Below are 18,904 nucleotides of genomic sequence, written 5' to 3'. Positions count from 1 at the left end.
TGTAGAGTTCGGGTGGGTCCGTCTCCACTGGTAGGTTGTACTTTATACACAGGTAGATCTCCCATCCTTCCCAGAACTTTGTACACAGTTGACTCCCACTTATCCGCAAGTTTATGTTTGTTCCGCAGACGCAGGTTCCTCACTAAAACTTGGTCACCTTGTTCTAGTGTTGACTCTCTTACTGTTTTGTCAAAACGGCGTTTGTTCCGATCAGCAACCTTTTGCGAATTTCTGGTGGCAATCTGATAACTCTCCTCTAGGCGTGCTTTCAGGTTCTTTACATACTGACTGTGAGATTTAAGAGAGCCATCTTTTACAGGTAGGCAGAACGCAATGTCCACTGGCAACCGAGGCTGGCGCCCGAACATCAGTTCATATGGGCTGAACCCAGTGACGTCGTTCTTAGTGCAATTATAGGCATGGGTTAACGGTTTTACATAGTCTCGCCAGTGACCTTTTTCTTTGTCTTTTAAGGTTCCCAACATGCCTAAAAGTGTCCGGTTAAACCGCTCTACAGGGTTTCCTCTTGGGTGATAGGGACTTGTGCGCACCTTAGTGATACCTGCTAGGGCGCAGAGTTCTTTGATGAGTTGAGACTCAAAATCCCTGCCCTGATCACTTAGCAACCGTTCTGGAAACCCGTAATGCACCAAGAACTGTTCCCAAAGAGTCTTTGCAACTGTCATAGCCTTCTGATCTTTTGTTGGTATGGCAACAGCGTACTTGGTAAAGTGATCGGTTATCACCAAGATGTCTTTGGTATTGTGACTATCCGGCTCTAGGGATAAGTAATCCATGCACACCAGTTCCATGGGACGAGTCGTTTGGACATTCATGAGGGGTGCTGATTTTTCTGGCTGTGTTTTCCTTCTGACACAACGTCCGCATGACTTGACCTTTTTCTCCACATCCCCAGCCATTTTTGGCCAGTAAAACCTTGCTCTGACCAAGTCTAGTGTTCTTTCCAAACCCATATGCCCCATATCTTCATGGAGGCACGTGAGAATGGTGGGTCTGAGAGACGTGGGGGCAACGAACTGGTAGGTTACATCTTCTCCTGACCCACGAGTTCTGTAGAGGATGCCATCCTTCATCTCCAATCTTTTCCACTCTTTGAACATCAGCCTGAGTTCATCAGAGTCAGAAGAAAGGCTGGGTTTGACTTCACCTCCAGCCTCCAAGACCTTGACAACCTGTCCAATGACGGGGTCAGACCTCTGATGTTGTTGGAGTTCTGCTGGACTGCAGGTTGGTATGGTGGGGAACCCTAGGACTCCTTCATCTCCATAGGTGTCTGGTACTGCCTCAGGATGAACAGCAAGGGATTCCACTATGGTGATGGAAGGTGGGTGATTGTCATCTAACAAATGGCGTTGACACAAGGCAGTAATTGCGTCAGCTGGTAAGTCGTGTTGGTTAGGGAATGAAGAGAGATGATGCGAAGTGAACTGTTTAATTCGCTCTCTCTCCTCAAGAGAAGCTTGGTTGTCGGCCAGAGTGTCATGAGGCCGTCGGGACAGACCATCTGCATCTTGGTTGCTTTTACCAGCACGGTACTTGATGTCAAAGTCGAAGGTGGAGAGAGCAGCCAGCCACCGATAACTGGCGGCGTCAAGTTTAGCTGACTTCAGAACATATGTCAATGGATTGTTATCCGTTATGACAGTGAATGTGTTTCCATAAAGATAGTCCTGAAACTTATCTACAATGGACCACTTCAAGGCCAGGAACTCTAGCTTGTGGGCTGGATATCGCTTTTCACTGGGCGAAAGCCCTCTGCTAGCATAGGCAATAACACGCATTTCACCGTCTTGTTCCTGGTACAGGGCAGCCCCTAGACCCGAGGTGCTTGCATCGGTGTGGAGGACGTACGGTAATTTTGGGTCAGCAAAACCAAGGACAGGTGCAGAGGTAAGGTTTTCTATGATTGTGTCAAAGGCTTTTTGACATTCATGTGTCCACCGTTCATTAAAGGGTTCTTTGGGGTTGAAGTACCCTCCGAGCCTAGACGTTTTTTGGTCTTTCCGGTAAGGGGGGTAGCCGCCGGTGAGATCATTCAGGGGCCTGACTATTTTTGAATAGTCCCTGACAAAGCGGCGGTAATACCCTGCAAAGCCTAAGAAAGACTTGAGCTCGCTAAGGGTTTGGGGTCTGGGCCAAGTGCGGAGAGCACTGACCTTGTCAGGATCGGTCTCTACACCATTGCTTGAGACAATGTGGCCCAAATACCGCACTGAGCTTTGGAAGAAGTGGCATTTTTTTGGGGAAAGTTTCAGGCCATGTTCTCTCAGTTGCTGGAGGACATGCTTAAGCCTGGTTTCGTGTTCTTCAAGTGAGTGTGAAAACACGATGATGTCATCTAAGAACACCAGTACTTCCTTTAAATTGATGCTGCCCATGACTCTCTCCATCAATCGTTGGAAAGTACTGGGGGCATTTGTAATGCCCTGGGGCATTCGGTTGAACTCGTAAAACCCCAAGGGGCATACGAAGGCAGTTTTAGGCTTGTCACACTCCTCCATCTCAATCTGGTAATACCCAGATTTTAGATCCATGACAGAGAACCATCTGGATCCAGCAAGAGCTGAGAAAGCCTCTTCAAGGTTGGGGAGTGCATAGGCGTCTCGGATTGTCAGTGCATTTAATTTGCGGTAGTCTATACAAAGACGGACCTCTCCGTTCTTTTTACGAACCACCACAATTGGTGAGGCGTAAGGGGATTCTGACTCCCGAATTACTCCAGCATCAAGGAGTGTTTGCAGATGTTTTCTCACAGCCTCATAGTCGTTTGGGTGGATTGGTCGGGACCTTTGTTTGAATGGAGTTTCGTCTTTTAGATTGATGTGATGCTTTACTTTAGTTGCATATCCAAAATCTAGATCATTTTGGGCGAATACATCACCATACTCATTTAAACTTTGCCTCATTCTGTCCTTCCACTCATTTGGGAGAGGGGAATTGCCAAAGTCAAATTTGAGATGAGACATGGCAGGTTCATGGACTGGTTGAGGGGTGGCAGAACAACATTTCACTGTGTCAGCGTTTTGGTTTGGACCTAGTGAGTGGTCATAGATCTCATCAGGAGTATGGAGCTCAGCAATGACACAATTTGAGGGAAGTGTGACATCATGGTCATTTTCATTTCTCACCCACACAGATAATTTGTGAGGACGCTGCTTGGGCAGGGTGACAAGGCAGCACTCCACAAATACTCCACCAGGTAAGGCAGAGGATTCAGGCTGTTCAACGATTGCACATTCGCTGCTGGTGTCAGCTCTGACGTAGCTTTCAAGGCAGACTCTCTCTTGGGCAGGTATTATTTGCTGCACTTTGCCTTTGAGAGTCGCCAAACCTACTTTTCCTGTAGAATTCATTGTGTTCCTGAGTTTGAGTACACGGATGATCTGCCTGTAGCCGTACACAGAGGACAGCTCGTCTGGGTTTTTGTCAGTACAGTACTCCTCATACAAGGGATCGAGTGCATTTGTCCCAATTAGCACAGGTAAGTTACAATTACCGCGCCGGTCTGGAACTACTAAGGCTAAGGTGGAAACTTCAGGCTCAGCTTCGACAAATTCTTTTGGAAACGTGAGATTGATGGGGACATAGCCTAAGTATGGAACATTCTGACCATTGGCACCTTCAACCTCCAGGGTATCAAGTGGTTGTATGGGATGCTCTGACAGATGGCTTTTGTAGAAAGAGTGAGTTACTGTGGTCACTTGGGACCCAGAGTCAAGGAGACATGTAGTGTTGACTCCTGACACACCCACATTAGCTGTACATGTCTGTCCCACAAGTTTTTTAGGTAGCTGAATTTGGTGTTCTGCATTGTGGTTTTGAATTGATGCTTTTGTCTTAGCTTTTGCTTTTTTCTTAGTGCTTGATTTGGGACCCTCATTTTCAATTTCAGTTCCTGGTAGTCCCTCAGCAGGAACTGCTTTCAGTTTAAACTTTCCTCCCAGGCTGCTTGTTTTTGTTTCAACTCTTTGCGCTTCCTTTCAACTAGCTCAGGGTTTGCCTCGTTGCTGCAGGAAGGCGCAATGTGACCATCCTCCCCACACTTGAAACAGTACCATGGGCGGGGTTTCTTTGAGAGTTTCGGCTCTGTGGGGAACGAGGTTTCCTCTACAGTGGGATTTTTGGGTTTAGCGTTTGTTTTCTTGCTTGATTTAGCAGACACCTGGTTTGAACTTAAGGAGGCCTTAAGGGAAGCTATTTGGGCTTGTAGCTGTGCCATTTGCTTTTCTAGCTTTTGTGTGTCATAGGAGGCAGGTATTGCTGTGTCCAAGTTGGGGCCATATTCTTCCACTGAGAGTGAATTTGATTGGGCTTTTGTCTTGGTGATCCCAAAGTGTTGTTTCATTCGGCAGGATTTAGCAGCTTGCCTGTCCTCCTCAGAACGTACCAAGAGTAGTAGCTCAGAAAAGGGGGGTGGATCATTTTTCTTCTGCTCAAACTGGAGACTGGTAATTAATCCATTGTTCCAGCAGCCTCTGCAGAATTGCTTCAGTAGCTGGCGATCTGAATCATGAGCAACTAGGCCGCCTCGTTTAACAACTTTACTCAGGGTTGTCTGCAAGCGTTGCAAGTAGCCAGAAGGCTTTTCACCAGAGTCTTGGTTCATGTTGAGGAATTTTGCAAAAAGCTCATCCCCATCTTCAATGGTACCATACGCGGAGTCAAGAAGAACAAGATATTCATGGGGGGAAGAGTTGGGCCCAAGATTCTTAACCATGGTGGCAGCAGGTGGGAGAAGGCCCTCAACCATTTTCCTAGTTGTATGTTTGTCAGACATGGCAGGGTCTGCAAGGTAGAACTCAACATTGTTTCGCCACGTGTCATAATCAGACTCTGAAGGTGGACATGGGATTTTTCCTGAGAAGGGTCTGAGTCTGGTATGTCCATGATAGTGAGAGGGCAGGTCGTTATTCTTAATTACATGCTCAACCACAACTTTCTGCACTTCTGGAGTGGTGAGATGTTCAGAGGGTAAGTGTAGGATTTGTTTCTTTTGCAAAGATGATGCTTCTGCACCTGCATCAAGTAGAAGTGAGCCATGTTCATGGGAGTGGGTTGAGTCGGTAGCTATTTTCAAGGGTCTTGCATTAACTGCTGAGTCAACTGCGGGTGGGGAACTGCCATGCTGAGATACCTGACTTTTTGATGTGTCTGGTTCGGTTCGCTTATGTTGGGTAGATGCTTGAATTCTAGCTAGTTCGTTTAGCAACACCTCCTCAAAATCAGCCCCACTTAATCTAGCAACATCCTTCAGTTCACTTAAGTAGGTCTGAGTTAAGGTAGAACCTCTGTCAGCAGTGTACAGTCCAGACAGAAGCTGAATGTGGTGAGTAACATCTGGGTTACTGGTAGGCCTGTCGCAAGGTAAGCTATCCTGAATATACTCAATAGCTTCACCTGATTCATATTCCACTATGGCTGTGTCTTTGAACTGAGCCTCAGTGCTAGAAACCTCAATTACTCTTTGTATTTTACCATACTGTTTCAAATGCTCAAGGACTTCAGCATCTGCTTCACCGTTACCTATGCCACTTACTAGAAGAGAATTAGGCACTTTAACATTCTCAGATGTAACCGTATCCATGTTTGGATTATATCAGTGGTCACAGAGTGCAATAAAGATGTCAGACTGTTCAACCTTCACGTTACCAAGGATTTAAACCAAGCTCCTGGCTGGCTCGCCAAGAATTATGTAGCGCCCCTAGCCTTACCGAACTGATAAAGACTACGATCAAGAGCGCTAGCATTCACCTAGGTTCAGGAATGGATACCTGGAATTATTTTGCTGACTCACGAGGGAAGTAGACGTGAAGTTAACAGTGACAACATTTATTACCTCAGCACAATCATATAATACTGCAAGTAATTGGAAAAAATAAAATAAAATATAGAAGCATACAGAATAGAGTTCTTTCAACTGCCAAAAACCCAAAAAACAAAATAAATAAAGTTCAAATAAAAGTGTCCTTTCTTGGTGAATTTGTCCTTTAATAAATGAAAGGTCCAAGTTTGTTTCCCTCTGACAAAGTTCTCCTTAAAGTGACAGGAGATGCAATTTTCCTTTAACTTGTTGTTGTGTGCACACTGTTCTAACACTACCCGGGTAGTTTTAATGTGTTAGTTCTTATCTGGTTCCTGAACGAATGAAATGAGTTGATGGTCCTGATGTCCTCTGAGGGCGGACCCACAGCTGGCCACACCGTGGTTTCCTGTCCGTCCGCAGTCTATGGTCTCTTGGGGTTGGCTCGCCACTGAACCCGACAGGATTCAGATTTCTGAATGATCCAATCCTAGTCCAGAATAAACCAATCGGAGCTCAACGCGAGGACCAACAAGACAAATGCGCTCCTCACGCTCACGCTCACACACAAAAATCAGTTCCGGAAGATCTTAAGGTCGTTAGGAGCAGCCTTTCAGGACGACGTCTGCACCAGAAAAGGAAGAGACACTGAAAACGTGCTCAGACATAGAGACACCGGATAGTTGCGCCACCTTCTGTTCTGGTGTGGGATTACACCTCTAACTGAGATATATGTTTAGTAACCCTAAATTCATGGGGGTTACAGCTGCAAATTGCAACCAGCTGAAACTTCTCCTGGTTAGAATTCCCCCAGTGTTCATTGCTCAATAGGTTTTTATCTGGAGCCAAATTATCCACGGAGGTCTCTTCCTCTCTAAAACAAATGGACCAAGTGATTAAAACCTTTATAGACATGGTCAAGGGTCCCCATCCAAGGATCACAAGGCTTCATCTGAGAAGGGGAAAACAGATCAAGTGCTCCTGCCTAAAAACAACACCCTTCAGCCTAATTAGGGGCATTAAATACTGCCTTCCTCCAATTGTTCAGTCTTTGCCACCCCAGCCATGCTTTGTGTGTCCTGTAAAATGGATTTTGATGTGTTTGACTTTGTTCATCACTATTTCTCTTGAGATTATTTGATGTTATGTTAATACTTCGTTTATCTTGCAGAGCAAAAACCATACATAAAACCAAAACCACATGTGATTACAACCAGAAATGAAAATAAGATAAAAAAAAAAGCTCAGCTTTTGAGCTCTTGAACTTTTGCTCCTCCCATGTCCCATGTCTTCAACACACTCCTGCACGTCATTTAACCTTCAGATTAGAATTGACAATCACTAAATAAAGAAATATTACTTTACAAATCAGTGTTTCTCCAACAACGCTGTTGGAGAAACACTGCTGGCTTGATGTGGTCAGGCAGCTTGCCTAGCACCTGCTAATATATGCTCACCTTTTTTCCTCTGATAATTTCAGATCCAGACGTTCAGGAGTTTGGGTTTTTTTTGGGGTTTTTTTTGTTTGTTTTTTTGCCAGGGGTTGAATTGTCTTCAGAGGTCATGTCCTCTCCAAAACAAATGGACCCAGTAATGTAATCCTATTAAAAAAAAAGACCAAAGCAGTTCATCTTCAATGTTTTTCTCAATGCCGTTCAGCTCGTTTGGGAGGGGCTGTTAACTATGGTGGCCAATATGAAAATACAAATGACCTTATCTACAGCCAAAGTTTGCTTTTTTTTGGTCTGTTCTGGGATACTGTAAAAACATGCCAGTGCAACATAGCAGACTCCACAGACCAACACCTGCTCCCTATGCAGATATAAACGTCTCATTCTAGGGTAACAAAAACACCATTCTTATTTTCAGGTAAGTAAATTTACTTTACTTTAATTTTAAATCCCATTTCAATATAAACCTCTGAGTCCCACACACCGGACCTTTAAGCAAGATACAGTAGTTTCAATACTGTAATTTATTATTGCATAAAGGCACAAATATTTGCCTAAAGATGGCTGGTTTTACCACTGAGCTATTTTTCATATGGCATTTGCAATATTGTGATCACATAGGGTGCTTCTTTTTCTTATGCAGGAGTGAAAAAGGTTGATTATTATGATTTTAAAGGCCATGGTCACCCACACAGTGTTTTCAGTTGACAATCATAGGTGAAACGCAGAGAGTCAGGGAGCTGTCAGTTGAATAAAGTCTGTTCCTATCCACACAGTCGGTTCAAATCAGTCAAAATGTTTGAATTCACCACTGTAAGTGATGACAGCGCAACAGTGAGCCAACATGTGCAATAGCAGAACCCTGTAATGGAGGCACCTGAATGGAAGCCATCATTCACTGTTATGTGTGTTTCCTATTGTGAAATGTCAACATTTTAGTCAACATTAGAGTCTGTGTGTGGAATTCGATTGATGGTTAAAATTTGTGGTTTTCACACCCATGATGTTGAGCATGTGCAATACTGAGCAACATGAAAGTCTCATTACTAACACTAGGTTATTATGGTTTCTTAAGCAACATTAATTTCTCAACTTTGTCAACTCAGTTAATTATATATGTGATTGTAGAGTCACTCTGTTGCTAAAGTGTGTTCTGCATTTTATGCAGAAGTGGTTGTCTTGCAGCTGAACATTGCACATGTATGTACATTTATATTTCAGTTTTTAAAATCACTGAGAAAAATTAAACGGGAGATGATTACTAATGTATGATATTTTACAATTTATTATCAAGGTGCAAGTTTCACTTCTCAGTCTTCCAAGTTCAATGATCCCCACGTGACCTAATTTCGTGTTTTGTGAAGGATAAGAAACAACCCAGTTTCCAGCAGCCAAACCAACCAACTAACAAGCAAAACTAACCACTTCCTTTTCTCAGCACCTCCTCCACAAATACATTGCTGAGCCGGTGTTGAAGTTTCAGTCTGTCGTTTTCTGTCTGTTGGTCAACATGTTCACCCGAGACCGAGCAGCTCTGCTCTCCATTCAGCTTTTAGTGATGTGCCAAGTGTTTGCAGGTACAACTGAGATTTGTGTTTGCACTGCATGTTTTTTTCTCCAGATGTAATTGCAAATTTCACTTAATATTGATTGTTGTTGTTTTGTCAGAAATTCTTCCAGATATTCTGCGATTTGACAGCAGGATTATGTCTGTGCCCAGAGGAGAGTCCGTCACCCTCACCTGCAACACATCCAAGGCAAATGTTACACAAATCAACTGGACCAAAGGCACATCGCTTTTTTCTTATTCATTCACATCGATTCTGACTTTTTCAAATTTTACCCCTCTCACTGTAATAGACGTAAACTTACCTTCTACGCTGAATATTTCTAATGTTCAGCATGAAGATGCAGGACTCTACAGATGTTGTTTATACACTATAAAAGGCCTCTGGACCACTGAATGGAATTTAACAGTGTCTGAGAAACATGAAGGTATGTGCAGCACAACAGGAACTGTACATTTCAAAACTCAAACTGCAGACTACTCAAATGTATATACATCTGATTTTGTGCAGAAACCAGTCCATTGTGGCTTTTTCTATACATACTCATGGGTGTAATTGGATTGCTTCTGTGTGTCTTCACTTCAGCTGTCTGCCTCAACGGGTGAGTAATAGTTTTAAGCTTACAGATTTCTAAGTACAAATTAGTTTAATCTGGTGTAGAGCAGCTGTCCGTTGGGAACTAAGGTTTATCTGAGTATAAAGTGTCTCAGATATGGTGTCTATTCTCATTTAAAGTGCCAGTTCACCTAAATTACAATCACATTATAATTTGTGACTCCACCACTCCTCATGCCGTTAGGTTGGTTTTAAAGTCCCGTATTTAAGTTAAAGCAAAGAGAAATGGGATTTTCTTTGTAGTGCTCATTGCATTAGTCCCCTCCTGACCCTGGATACAGCAGTTAACACTTTTCCCACAAGGTTGAGCCAGTAGCCTTTATACAGCTCTACTTTAAGCAGTCCAGCTTGAGAACAGTTATTAAATGGACCTTGAAGTTAGGTTGTTTTTTTTTTTAAATTAAAAATAACATTAAAAACAAGAAAAGGGGCCCTTGAAACTCTGCATGGATTAAAATAAAATCTAAAAGGATCATGCAGACTTAAAATGTGTAATTTGGTGGCATAAACTTATACAAACAGCCACGATTGTTTTACTGAATTTGACATTTCCTTTGCATGGCACCTTCCGTTGATGTATTTTTGTGCACAGTGGAAGGTGTAAAGATGTGCGGAAGTGGTCAAGGGGAAGACATGCAAATGCAGTCAGCTGTCATTGAGGACACTAAGCTCATGTCCTTTGTATTTGGGGCAACAGAAGTTGAAGTCGAACTTAAGTCCTTAGCCTATATGGGGCACATGCACACTCTATATGGTGAGCCAGAGGTCGAATTGAAATGCGAATGAAAATTGAAAACAGCATATATTTAAAGAACTGACACTTGAGGCAATGGGATTCAACAAAATATTGCTTAACTATATGTTTTTCCAACAAATCATAAGTACGCATAAATGTTAGTAAATGTAACCCTATAATTCTTATCACTACAGTAAAAAAAAAAGACTTAGGAACATTACAATATTTCTGTGGATCTTTGTGTTGCAGTGTGACTGACAGAATAACATACTGTGCTATTCTATTTGAGAGCACAGTATGTTATATATCTCTTTGTGTTTTGTGCAATATAATATGTCATATTGTATTTACTCTTAACAGATTAGATTATTGCAATGCTCTTTGCAGTGAATTATCAAATCATTCAATAACAAGACTTCAACTCAAACAGAATTCAGGCACTGTGTGGTTCAGCTTCTGAGTATATTACTGATCTGCATACCCTGAGTTTACCACTATCAATACGCTGTCTTCACTCAGTGGTTTTTTGGTTGCACCTAGAGAGAAATCAGGAACTAAACTTATATAAGCTAGTCTGCCCATGTAAAGCTCGACACAAAACATTCCTGTTTTCTTTGGCCTACTATATAAATTGTCAGTGTGTGTGTGTGGAAGTATTATGGGCATGTATAAATATATGTTGTTTTTATTATTTTCATTTTTTCAACATTGCATGGCATTTACTTGCTGATTTGATGCCTTTATTTACATGTAAAGCACACTGACTTTCTAGAAAGCAGCCTTGCCCTGTCTTGTGTATACTTATATGTCACTTGCTGTGGCTATTTTTTAAGAAAGAGACATTTGTCAGGCTTGCACAGCATGCCACTACAGACCAGTGTTCGAGACCAACTAAAGTGGTTGGTTTTTTTTTAGTGAGTCAGCTGTGTTTCCTTTTTTTCCCACCAATAATGTTTTTGAGCAGTCCTTTGCTGTTTTTCCACTCGGGATTGTGCCACAAAAGGTGTTTTTTTGTTTGTTTGATTTTATTTTTTAAACAGAGAAATTACTGTGTTTCTTACAAGGATAGTGCCATGAAAAGCATTTGTTTTTGCCAAGCTATCACTGCATTTCTACCAGAGATAGAATCATGAAAGTGGTTGTATTTACAGAGAAATCACTGTGCTTCTATCAAGGATAGTGCCATGAAAAGTTATTGTTTTTTACTGAGAAATCACTGCATTTCCAATGAGGAATGTCCCATGAAAAGTGGTTGTTTTTACTAAATATTGCTGTTTTTGCTGCTGGGATAGTGCAACAAAAAGCAATTGTGGTTATAACGACACATTGCTGTGTTTCCAGCCGGGACTATGTCACAAAAGTGGTTGTTTTTTTTATCAAGTCAGTACTTTCCAAGGTGGTTTTGCACCTCTAAAAACTTGGTATTTTAAGGCCAAACACAATCTTTTCCTAACTATAACAAAGTCATATTTCTTTGCATTTCAACAACACTGTGGGTAATGCGTGATTAGGTTTAGGCATGGAAATCAATGTACCTGTGTACAATGGCAACATTTGTTTGTCCATTGGGTTTGAGGCCAGCCGTTACTTTTGACACTTTATGTGCATTTGATGATAATACTTCTGTAGTTTTACTTGTGTATTTCCAGTGGAGTAGTGGAGTAGTGCAGTGGAGTATTTAGACGTTGTGGTGTTACTTGTACTTAAGTAAAGACTCTAAGTACTCCTTTCACAACAGCTTGTGAATGAACTGTAACGTATTGTCATTTTAATAATTACGGTGAATCTTTCATGACTTCAGGTTTTTAAAAATATATTTATTCTCCACTGTCAGATGTGAGAACTCAGTCTCTTACACTTATTTAAAGTACCTGAAACACCTAAAAAGTGCTGCATGTGTGAAGTGGGGTGTCATTATTGGTCACGGTTTTATCTCTGCAGAAGACTCAAGGCCAGGACACCAGACCAGAGCCAAGTTCAGGAGCAGTTTCATCTTCAGTCAGAGGAAGAGGTGAGAGGAACTGTACAAACATTTCTTATCATTTCTTTCTCTGAAACGGTGTTAAACTTTAATTTTCACTTTCTGTCTTCAGGTGGTCCTCCGTCAACGGCAGGGTGGCAGAGGCAGTTGGACAAATAAGCACAGGAGTCAGTACATTGAAAGGCTCAATTCAATCTATGGTCTCTAATGAGATGATGAGAGACTTGGACGAACCATCAGAGGGAGGGTAGCTGGGTCACTGACGCCTTTTGCTTTTCTTACAACACATTAAAACCAGTGTGCCACTTTAAGGGATTTTGTTTTTATTTCTGTATTTTTGCTACTCTGTACATTTTGATATGTTCTTGTGTATATTATAGTTTTGATATTAATGCACTGTACTTGAAATGTCCATGTCTGTCCTGCACTCGCTTAGAAAGTAAAGCTCCTGCCGTCTGCTGTTATTGCAGGCTTCAGGGAGTCTGTGCCCTCCAGTGTTCTGAGAGGGAATTCCAGGGGCTCATTTCAGTCAAAAATAAAGGACATTTCAAAGACTACAGTCAAGTGGCCTACAGTGTTATTTTTAATTATTCCAATGGAGAAAATTTGCAAGTGTGTTGCTCTGCTGTTTTACTTATAGACAAGATTCATGCAGAGCATGTGATTGGATTTTTTATAAATGTGAGAAAGCAAAAGTGGTTCTTTGTCAAAGTGTCTTAAGATCAAATCCTGCAAAAGTAGAAGCTGCTGACTTATCTGGGGAAATGCATATTGATCCCAAGCTGCAGGGCCTGGTTATTATGCATCTTATAAGAATTACAATGTATTCAGTATGCTCTGAGAGTGCACTCAGCAGGAAGGTCACATTATGTGGCTTAAGTGGGCTCAACACTAGGCAGTGGTGGTTTTCTTGCAGCTGAACACGTTTGTTACATGCATTTAATGATAACCAATTAAATACCTTTTTACAGTTTATTTTCAAGAAGGACCAAGGATGAATTCTATTTTATTGAATATATTTGTATGTTGGACTCACTTGATTTAACTTTCCACTAAAGATGTGAAACACACCTCAGTTTAGAGCAGCCAAACAGCAGCAACCCACTTCCTTTGGTTGACACCTCCTTCACAAGAACATTTCAAAACCCATGGTGAACTTCCCATCTGTCTTTATCTGATGGAAATCATGTTTAGCCTAAACCAAGCAGCTCTGTTCTCAATTCAACTATTGATTATATGTCAAGTCTTTGCAGGTACAGTAGAGATTTGTGTTTGTTGTGAGTTGTACTTTTCTTTTTTAAAAAAATGCAGATATATTTATATTAATCGATTGTTTCCTTTAATGTCAGAGATTCTTCCAGATATTCTGCGATTTGACAGCAGGATTATGTCTGTGCCCAGAGGAGAGTCCGTCACCCTCACCTGCAACACATCCAAGGCAAATGTTACACAAATCAACTGGACCAAAGGCACATCGCTTTTTACTTATTCACTCACATCGAATCTGACTTTTTCAAATTTTACCCCTCTCACTGTAATAGACGTAAACTTACCTTCTACGCTGAATATTTCTAATGTTCAGCATGAAGATGCAGGACTCTACAGATGTTGTTTATACACTATAAAAGGCCTCTGGACCACTGAATGGAATTTAACAGTGTCTGAGAAACATGAAGGTAATGAAGATATGTGCAGCACAACAGGGACTGTACATCTCAAAACTCAAACTGCAGACTACTCAAATGTATATACATCTGATTCTGTGCAGAAACCAGTCCATCGTGGCTTTTTCTATACATACTTCCAGCTGTAATTGGATTGCTTCTGTGTGTCTTCACTTCAGCTGTCTGCTTCTACAGGTGAGTAATAGTTTTAACTGAGTATTGTATGAAAAAATGTAGTCTGTTGTCATCAAAAGCATTATTTCTTAAATGTGCTTGGTTTTGAAACAGTTCAAACAAATGAATAAGCCTTTTTTCTTATCTTCGCTTTGCCACCACCCTTCCCCCATTTGCTGTCGTTGTGTGACAAAAGTTGCATTGTTACATTTCTGTGTTTTCACATTGACTTAATCCATTTAATAATTTTGTTCATCCTTTTTGTCAGTAAAAACGTTTTTCATTGCATGATGGACAATTTTAATGTTGTCGATGAAGTATAGCAACCCATTTCACAGCACACATTTTGAACCGACAAAGCAGGAAAAGTATAAATAGCATCAATGATGACTCTATTTTATTAAGATCCCCTAAAGCGATGTCAGTCGCTGAGCATGCACAACACCCCGGAGCTCTGGAACTGGTTCACCCAACTGGAACGCAGCCATCATTAATATTATTAATTCCACCTGTGCTTTTCCTGCTTGACAAGTCAAAATGTCTGCTGTGAAAAAGGCCAGTTGTTGCCCCCATGATCAAAAGTATATCTTATTTCTAATTTTCTATTTTTAATAAGATATATATTGTTATAATGACACATTTTATCATTACATGTCAGCTTATTCCATGTCCAACTTTTGTTGTTAAAACATGTCACTTTGTCTCGTTTTATCTTATAACTGAAAACTAAAATATCTCGTTTGAACAAGGGACATTTCTTTCTTTTAAGAAAAACAGATTTAGCTCATTAAAAATGATTTTTTTTTCTCATTAAAAAACAAGTAGATGTGCTATGAACAAAAACATGCGCTGTTGAGATGAGAAAGAAATTGTCCATTTGATACTAAAGAGGTTCGAGTTTCCTGAGTGTTCAAAAAAATCTTATGTTTGAATCAGAAGTGTTTAGACAGTGTTGCTCTTGAGGGATCATTATTTGGCAAATTAGTTTATTTCAAAGTGGCCTTCCTTCATCTGTTTATCTGAGTACATGAGTCTGTACTCAGAAAGGCTGCATCCTTGACTGCCAAAACAGGAACATTTTAGTCATATCAGCACAGACTGTAGAAAGCCAAGAGTTTGTTAAACTGAAGGTCAGTGCAGTTGGTTAGGACTTCTGATAGAAAACAGACAGAAAAGTGCAGGTGGCAGTTGGGAATCAACTGAGTAAATAATGTAACTGTATTTAAAGTACTTAAAATTAGCTCCAGTGTCAAATTGTATTATGATGCATCAGAATGAACTGATAATTAGAGCGGAAATTAGTAAATTGATAGTTACATACAGAGTAGGTCATGTTGCACAAAGTCCACCATTTTATTTCTACACTAGCCCAAAATGGTCAAACTCCAGCTCTAGATAAGGCCATTTGCATTTTCACATTTGGTATTGTACAGCATAGATCTCCTACATACACTGCACACAGGAGAAAAGCAGCTCTGCAACCTCACCACTGGGTGCCACTAAAGTTATTCATTAGCAAAAAAGTCAAAATGTTAAACTTTGTTAGTTCCAACTTGTCATTTGACAGGATTTTCTGCTTTTTCATGTTTTATGTGGCAGTGACTGAGATGGACAAACCAAGACATTGAAAGATTAGTCAATAAGGAAATCTTGATAGATGTGTATTACAGTTTCTGATTCTGATTGTAGCCCGAATGAATGATCTGTTACGCAGGAAAATAATTGGCAGATACAATCAATAATGAAAGTATTAATTTGCCCTGCTAATACTGCACATAACACACACAGATTTTCAGCAGAACAACTTTTTTTTTAACTTGTAAAACTTGATGTGTACCTGTAGCTGCTAATACTTATGTAATTTGTAAGATAATACAGGATTTTAACTTAAAATGGAGCATTTTTACACTGTGGTATTCATAACTGTGTAGGATCAGATCCTTGACCTAATTATACTTATAATTATATAAGTACCAATCGAAGTGTCATTTCCATCTCTAATGTGTCTGACACAACTGGAACAGCCTGGTGTTACTCCCCTGGGTGTCAAAATATGCCATTTAGGTGCTTAAGTGGCCCTTAAACCAGGCTGTGACCCTGGAGAGCAAATTTTGAGACTAACTAATAACAACATAGGTTGCAGTGTTTGTGCTGTTTGTGTATTTTTTGTGTGAGTCATTATAATAACAAATGAGCAAAATATGCAGAGGAGTGTTGAGATCAAATCTGACTGGAAACTGCTGTAAGCTCTTATTATTGGCCACAATTCTCTGCAGAAAGATCTGGACCAAGACCCCAAACCAGGACGAGGACAGCAGGACCCTAAGTTATGTCCTGTTTCATGCTCAGCTGGGAAGAGAGGTCAGAAGGATGACAATCATTGCTCAAAATATTCTTTTCTCTTGTCTCAAAAAGCATTTCTCAGCAAGTCTCCTTTTCTTTCCAGCCTGTCTTCTCTTGTGTTTCTATGATTTATAGTGACTTTATTTCCATTTTCAGTCCCTACAGGTGTCTCCACCTCAGCCACACAGCTGTGCAGAATACAAGGTGAATGACATGCAGAGGGCACCGATGATTCAAGAGGTTCATTATAAAGCTGAATAAAATACAAGAGACATGTCAGACAAAACATAAATGAGAGACGACAAATGCGTTGCGTTCCGAATCGCATTATTTTTCTTTTTACTTTTAGTACGTACTGCAGCTGTCCTTACAAAGTACATACTGTTGCATGAAGTATGCATACAATTGGGACATACTAAGCCATTTTAAGGTAACATTTGGTCAAATATTGGTTGACATTTTTTTTACTCATTTATCCTTTTAGCTTTATGCAGCAGTAGTATATTAAGATATTAATTGTACACACAAATCGCAAAAAATTATTAGTACTTACACTTGAATGCACTGTCATCTGTCATTGTGGTGTCTGTCATTTTGTCAAAACAACTGTCATCTGTCAGTGAGCTGTCAAATGTTTGTGCTCTCTCAACTTTGTTTCTATTCACACATCACACCGTAGCGTATGTGACGTAACATTCGCTGCACAGGGGATTGTAGATACTATGGCTGCCCTTGCAAAGTATGTACAGTTGCATGCAGCATGCACACAATCCGGACATACTACTTCTTCATAATACTGCACCCTGAACCTTGACCCGCTTTCTCATAACTTTTACCATGGAGATAAAACAAATCACCATTCGCCAAACTTAACAGAGACAGAGGTTAACCCAGAGTGCTCTGCTATAGTTATAAAACAACATATAACTTTTAAGTTATAACTGCATACATTGTGGATTCTAACATTACATATTCATTTTATCAGCCTACATATGCATTTCTCTATCATTGTTATTTTCATTTATTTTGCTGGTGGTTATCTGTTATGATTTTTTTTTTCACTTAAACAATATATATTGCTATTATTACCATGTGACTGGTCATCATTCACTTGATTGCACTGTCATTCATCATTGTGGTTTCTGTCAGCTGTCAACCAGCTGTCAAGATGTGAGGTAGCTGCAGCTGCGCAGAGGATTGTGGGTAAGAATAGCCAGAGAAGCATGTGGTTGGCATGCTGCAAAATGCAGCCAGACTTCCTATTGGGACATACTAAATCTTTTCCTGGCATACTAAATAGTATGGTAGTATGGGTATTGGAATCCAGGGATGATGTCTAAAAAATAAAATGACAAAAACCCCAAAATTGATAGCATGTCAAAGCTAAACATGGAGAGGTAGCATTTAGCTGTTGTTGAAAGGAAACAGACAGAAATTATCTTGATGGAGCTGTTCTTAAGAACATAAGCAGTAAAGGTCAAACCTGCGTTTCTGTTTCTGATTATCATATTTAGCTTATATACATGTTCATTGTATATATATTCACTTGTAAAGCCATAATTCATTAAAATTGTGACCAGTCCTTATATGTTTGAGATGGGTATGCGTTTATGATTTGTCTATTAAATGTTTATGGCTGTCACTGAAAAGAGGAAAATTTGAACAATGCTTGAGGTGAGAGGTGCAGCACACTCAAATGTGTTTTTTAAGCTAGAAACAAATGTATGAGTTTACTGAGACGAACTACATCAGCGTGGTTGTTACTGACGTTTCTCAACACAAAAATCGGCATTTCATGGGTTGAAAAAAGTTTAACAAGCCATGTACTGTTTTAAATCAGGCCAATGCTAAATTAGTGTAAACTTGTTGGAATTTATTTACATCGTGATTCATCAAGATTCAAGGAGGTTTATTGTCTTTCAAAAGAGGGAACTAAACTAAGACTAACATCCGTCCTGGTAAAGCAACAATAACATAGGACACAAGAATCTAAAACCAGCAGGAGCAACAAAATAATAACAATGAAATAAAACAACAGTCTAAGATTAAACATGGTTTGCAAATGACCATTAATAAATCTAAGTAGAAATATTCAAGTAGTTTTGCTCATTATTGAGTCTGTTGTGTGTGGCAGAGTCTATGAGTCAGAAGAGTCAGTTTCTCATCCTGTTTGTTTTTGCCCTGAGGTCATGCAGCCTTTTTCCTGAGGGGAAGGGGGTCAACAGTTCATGAGCAGAGTGGATAGAGCTCACAATACTGGAAGCCTTGTTCTTGCGTCTGCCGATGTAAATGCCCCCAGTTGTTGGGAAACTTTCACTACTGGCTGCAGAGCCTTCCTGTCTGCTGCAGAGCGGTCTCCAAACCACACAGTGAGACATGACATGAGCATGCTCTTCACTACGCTCCTTTAAAAGGATGTGAGGACTGTGGTACCCAAGCCAGCCCACTCGAGCCTCCTCAGGTAGTGCAGCTGTTGGTGGGTCTTCATTATTAAGCTGCCTGTGTAGGTGTGCCAGATGAAGTTGTTGTGTATCCGCAGGCGTTTAAAGCT

The 18,904-nt window shown here is 40.6% G+C and overlaps 2 protein-coding genes and 1 pseudogene across 3 annotated transcripts; 2 read left to right on the top strand and 1 right to left on the bottom strand.

The window, feature by feature from the left end:
- Positions 1 to 3,943: 3,943 nt before the first annotated feature.
- Positions 3,944 to 4,771, bottom strand: LOC148188522 (paraneoplastic antigen Ma3 homolog). Its single transcript, XM_088082714.1, has one exon. It carries the CDS (start codon positions 4,769 to 4,771, stop codon positions 3,944 to 3,946), a length of 828 nt encoding a protein of 275 aa, XP_087938840.1.
- Positions 4,772 to 8,564: 3,793 nt separating this feature from the next.
- LOC148188521 (uncharacterized) lies at positions 8,565 to 12,729 on the top strand. Its single transcript, XM_088083323.1, has 5 exons — positions 8,565 to 8,849; positions 8,941 to 9,267; positions 9,351 to 9,441; positions 12,133 to 12,202; positions 12,285 to 12,729. The coding sequence occupies exons 1-5, from the start codon at positions 8,783 to 8,785 to the stop codon at positions 12,378 to 12,380; spliced, it is 651 nt and encodes a 216-aa protein (XP_087939449.1). The 5' UTR covers positions 8,565 to 8,782; the 3' UTR covers positions 12,381 to 12,729.
- Positions 12,730 to 12,878: 149 nt separating this feature from the next.
- LOC148188520 (uncharacterized) lies at positions 12,879 to 17,941 on the top strand (annotated as a pseudogene). Its single transcript, XR_015777645.1, has 5 exons — positions 12,879 to 13,425; positions 13,522 to 13,848; positions 13,941 to 14,031; positions 16,287 to 16,371; positions 16,510 to 17,941. The product of XR_015777645.1 is annotated as an uncharacterized LOC148188520 (transcript).
- The last annotated feature ends 963 nt before the right edge of the window (positions 17,942 to 18,904 follow it).

This window comes from Plectropomus leopardus, chromosome 10, assembly GCF_026936395.1.
Source record: "Plectropomus leopardus strain MGB_pleo_1.0 chromosome 10, ASM2693639v1, whole genome shotgun sequence".
Classification (NCBI taxonomy): Eukaryota; Metazoa; Chordata; class Actinopteri; order Perciformes; family Serranidae; genus Plectropomus; species Plectropomus leopardus.
The sequence above is the reverse complement of the archived record's forward strand: the minus strand, read 5'-3'. Positions and strand labels throughout refer to the sequence as shown.